The sequence below is a fragment of the Alosa sapidissima genome, chromosome 11, assembly GCF_018492685.1.
Source record: "Alosa sapidissima isolate fAloSap1 chromosome 11, fAloSap1.pri, whole genome shotgun sequence".
Lineage (NCBI taxonomy): Eukaryota > Metazoa > Chordata > Actinopteri > Clupeiformes > Clupeidae > Alosa > Alosa sapidissima.
In genome coordinates, this window is record NC_055967.1 from 7,265,878 (window position 1) to 7,270,877 (window position 5,000).

At 51.1% G+C, this 5,000-nt stretch overlaps 1 protein-coding gene across 5 annotated transcripts in view; it reads right to left on the reverse strand.

Annotated features, from left to right (window-relative positions):
• Positions 1–5,000, reverse strand: part of tmem266 (transmembrane protein 266) — a 70,750-nt gene that overhangs the window by 28,996 nt on the left and 36,754 nt on the right. The window contains exon 1 of one of the 5 annotated variants that reach the window (XM_042111075.1): positions 968–1,072. The exons of the other annotated variants lie outside the window; for them this stretch is intronic. Coding sequence (XP_041967009.1) covers positions 968–990 — 23 coding nt within the window. The 5' untranslated portion in view covers positions 991–1,072. Of the gene's footprint in view, positions 1–967; positions 1,073–5,000 lie in introns of those variants that run through there. 5 annotated transcript variants of the gene reach the window in all.

Sequence of the window (5,000 nt, forward strand, 5' to 3'; positions counted from 1 at the left end):
GGGAACTACTGTTGCCATCGCGATTTCCTTTTAAAAGTTTCTTATTTAAAAAGTAGATATCAATTATCAACAATGACAAGCCAGCTGGAACCTGCCGCGCTCTTTCCCTCTCGTGCATGCATGCTCAAATGCGTTCCCAATTAAATGAAGTAGCATAACGTAGTTAGATCTACTGCAAAGGAGATACTATGTACAGTATCTCGATGTAACAAGCTGTTTTGACATTGTAATCGCTAAGAAGAGTGTAAAGCAGTTTGCAGTAGCCTAAATTTACTCACAACGTCGTCTATCGCTGGAAAAAAATAGCGAGCGGCCTATGATAACCTAATTAAATGCTCGGCAGGTCGGATTAAAGAGTGTGGCGGGCCGGATCTATGATAAATTAATAAATGCTCGGCGGGCCAGATTAAAGTGGGTGGTGGGCCGCAGTCGGCCCGCGGACCATAGTTTGGACACCCCTGATCTACATAATTAGGAAACTACATCACGTATTCCAAACTATGTACGTACAGTTTAAAGCAACACTGTGTGGTTCTTTTACTTTAAAATAACGGCTTCACACTCATGTCTTACAATACCGAGAATGGAGTCTCTGACATTGTCGGTATGAGCCCAGAATCCCTGGTATTGCACAATGTAACACTGTATTCCCAAGTAGGAGCATCACCTTTTTCATCAGTTTTAGACAAACTGGATATCCACTTATGGGTACCAAGGATGTTGAACATTGAGAAAACGGGGAATCTTTACATTGTGTTACTTGTAGTTACTATTCCTGAATTACACGCAAAGGTATTCTGGTGATTCTACGCAAGTCAAGAGAACCGTAACGCCTCCTGCTCTGTCAGCATCAGCAGTTCTGAAAGTGATTCAGGGCCGGATCTGGCACAACTTCACTCCGTTACCTGGGTAACCTGCTACCTGAGACTCTGTTTGGCTCTGAGAGCCAGCGCATCACACGCCTCACCTATAATCCTCTAATGAGCTCATACTCTCCTGCCATGCCGCCCGACACAGCCAGCAAACGGCACACCGACTGACTGACCGAGCGACCGCTGACTCCCTTCCACATGAGGTCGGACGGGACGGTCGCGGGCGCGCGGTGCCTTACCCGTCCCCGGCCGAGTTTTCCACTGTGTCGTCGCCGGCACCCTCTGCCTGCCCCGCTCGCGCAATATTTTCCGCCGGCGCGTCCAAGCTGGCGGCGTGTCCGGGGCCCATCTCCTGGGAGCGGATCCTGCGCTTGGCAACGGGGCCAGCACGTTTCCGTGGCGTGCTGATGACCTCATCCTGAGGCCCCGCGAGGCTGCCCTCCCAGTGCCTGTCCGAAAGCGCCATCTGTAGGCTGCAGACGCCACACTGCCCCCCCGCCTGCACCTCTACTCCACACTCCCCACCTCTGCACACGCACACACACAACCCCCACCCCCCTCTGCACACACACACACACACACACACACACACACACACACCCTGCCTCCCAACCCTCTGTCGTGGCCAAAAAAGATGATTGCTTAACAGCTTGATGATGCCTTCATTTGATTTTCCTGATGACGATCCCTCGATTGCTTGCCTGCCTCTGCACACACAGACGTGCTCGCTCACTACCTCGCTACCTCGCTACCTTGCTACCCAGCGCTCAGCTCTGTCCTTGCTCTGCCTTTCTCATTCCAGAAGGACAGAGTAGACACCGGATCTGCGAAAGCAAAAGAGGGTGAGAGAGAGAGTGAGAGAGAGGGAGGGAGGAGAGAGGAATAATCGAGAGGGAAAGACAGAGTCACAGAGAGAGATAAAGAGCGGAAGGCATATAGGTGAAAGAGAGAGAGAGAGAGAGAGAGAGAGAGAGAGAGAGAGAGAGAGGGTGTGTGAGAAATAGACAAAATGCACACAAACGTTACGTGCATGAAAGAGAGAGAGAGCAGAAGACTACGAGCGAACGAGAGAGAGAGGGGGGGGGGGGTGCGCTTGCTATGGCGTCCAGTGATGGCACCGTAGCGCTTGTCTGTGGCGTTCTGCTGTCCTGCTGTCGCACCAGGGCTATTACTGCTGCTGCTGCTGCTGCTGCTGCTGCTGTGCTGCCACTAGTCTGCTGTCCAGATACTCGGACTGCGGCTCGCCGGGACTCCTGCTCCCTGCCGCACGCACCACAAAGATACGCTACACTATTGCCATTAGCTTCATGCTACACCAGGGAGCTTCCTACGGTGTGCCAGACCTTGCTCTAGGTGAGCTGTCTAGGCAGCTAAGAATCATCAGTGCTCTGAGTCCTTCCCTGTGCACATCCGTGTTGTCCGACAGGCCCTGTGTGTGTGTGTGTGTGTGTGTGTGTGTGTGTGTGTGTGTGTGTGTGTGTGTGTGTGAGAGAGAGAGAGAGAGAGAGAGAGAGAGAGAGAGAGAGAGTGTAGCAGAGGCTACTGGTATTGCAGTGATTTATGATCAATAAATAATGCAAAATGTAAGAGCAGCAGACAAGGCTTTTCCTTTCCCATTGCTACCTGCCTGTGCACACCTGCAAAGGCTCTGATCTATCCATCTAGCTTCGCACATGCAATTACACAGACACACACACACACACACACGCACACACACACACACACACACACACACACACACACGCACACACACACACACACACACACACACACACACACACACACGCACACACACACACACACACACACACTACAGACATGCACACATACATACAAATGCAAACACACACATGACACATCCACACCATGTTAATTATTTTAATCAACACAGTTGTTCCCACAGACAACCATGAAAAAACAAAAACAAGGTGGGGTACCTCTCACAGGCCTATGTGTATGTGTATGTGTGTGTGTGTGTGTGTGTGTGTGTGTGTGTGTGTGTGTGTGTGTGTGTGTGTGTGTGTGTGTGTGTGCGTGTGCGTGTGTGTGCGCGCGCGTGTGTGTGAAAGCTTGACACACGTCCCTGAGTGTGGGATTGTCATCATCGTTGCACTCCACGACTGCCCAAACAAAGGCCCCGCAGACCCATCTCCCTCGGCCATCAGTCAAATTTATAAACCTCACTTCCCCCACGCACACCTCCGGGGATGATTTATGATTTGTCCCAATGCGCCGCGAGGAAGCCTCTGAGCTTTGCGGAGTGAGCCGCATGTGATTGAAAGTCGGGCAGCGATTCTCAACAGCTTTAGCACTCTGGCACGGGGCTCAGTGGGGCGTCAGGCTCCTGCCCTCAGCCCGGGAGCGACGCCAACACAGGTGAGAGAGAGAGAGGGGAGGAAGAGAGAGAGGGAGGGAGAGAGGGAGGGAGAGGGGTTTGGAGAGAGGGGCAGTGGCAAATAGGGAGAAGGATAGAAGGACTTCTTGAGAACAGGTGGGAAGAGTGAAAACAACACAAAACAAACATGGAGAATGTCACTGAGAGTTGGAAAGGGGAACAATGTGAGAGAGAGAGAGAGAGAGAGAGAGAGAGGATGAGTATTCAAAGAGATGATGGCTCTGGCTGGGCCTTTGGTCCAGAATCCAGTAGTTTTGCTCTGTAACCACTGCCAAGTTTTGCACCAGGGCCGATGCCAGGCTGTGCTGTGTGTCAGTGAGCGCCCACACAAGCCGACTGGCATGGACTGCCCACCGCAATGATGTTGGGCGAGCACGCCAGCAGCACGCACGCACACACGTAAGCAGATTAAAAGGTCAGGACTGGAGGTGAAAGTCGAACACTGGAGTAGATCTTTTGTCTGACCAAAACCAAATGCACCCCAAAAAGGAAAAGAAAACATAACAAGAACAGAGCCTCACCCAATACTGTTATAATAACCAAAGTGAAACCAAATTCCAGTATTTGCATTCGGAGTCCTATGCAGATGATCATGTAGGAGGATATGGTAGATATGCTGAGTGACCATAGGCTTTGTATACAATTTGGAAGCACATTGGACCAGTTCTCTTGGGCAGACACACACACACACACACACAAAGACGGATGGAGAGAGGGACGGACTCGATCACAATGTCGTCTTACGCTCTGCCGGACAGGGGGGGCAAGGGTAACAAAATTAAAGATGAAAACACACAATGAAAAGGTTCAGCAAGGGGCCCAGAGAGTGTGCAGCGGTAAGGACACCAAATAGCGTCCACCCTGCTATCTGCAGTGGACCTGGCCGCAGTGCCGAGCAGCCCAGGTGGAGCAGGTGGCGGAGGTAATGTGTGAAATGAGTTGGCTTACGGCTCCAAGCAGGACAGAGGCACGCACGCGCATGGCAAGCAGTAAAATTGGGCCTTCCACTACGAGAGCCCCCACCACACCCCCACCCCCACCCTCCTATAGAAAACTTTTCGAGAGAGAAAGAGAGTCGGTGGAAGTGAGTTATAATAACCCAATATGCTCACGACGACACGCCCCAACGGCCGTTTGCGGGGCGCCCCTGATGTACAGTGACCGGCGAATCTATTAATTGACTGCCAAAGCGCGTCCTGATTTAAGGGGCACGCCAGCTGGGAATTCAATTGAATGCATTTTAATTAATTAATGTCCTAATCAGTTAAAGGTAGCGGCCGTCCGCACTGAATCGCTCTGGTGGGGTTCAATCAGGCTTGACTTCCTCCCTGCTCCTCTCCCTGCCCCCTTGCTCCACACACACACACACACACACACACACACACACACACACACACACACACACACACACACACACACACACACACAGGGATACACACAGACACATGCCAGTACGCATGCTGAGCACTGTGTGCTCTCTTTCAGAACCCTAGAAGCAAAAGCAGCCAAACTTTCCCATGGCAGTTGTAGATCAAGAATTGACTAAACAATCACTGGAATGAGTTCTAAAAATGACTCACTGGAATGAGTTCTAAAAATGAATCATTGGAATGAGTTCTCCTTGCTGCTAACAAGTCTATGCTTAATTTCAGAGAGTTCGATCCAGCTAACGCCTTTCCCGGTGGGCATCCTTCTTACATTACAGTATGTTCTCTTATTCTTTGGCGGTATTC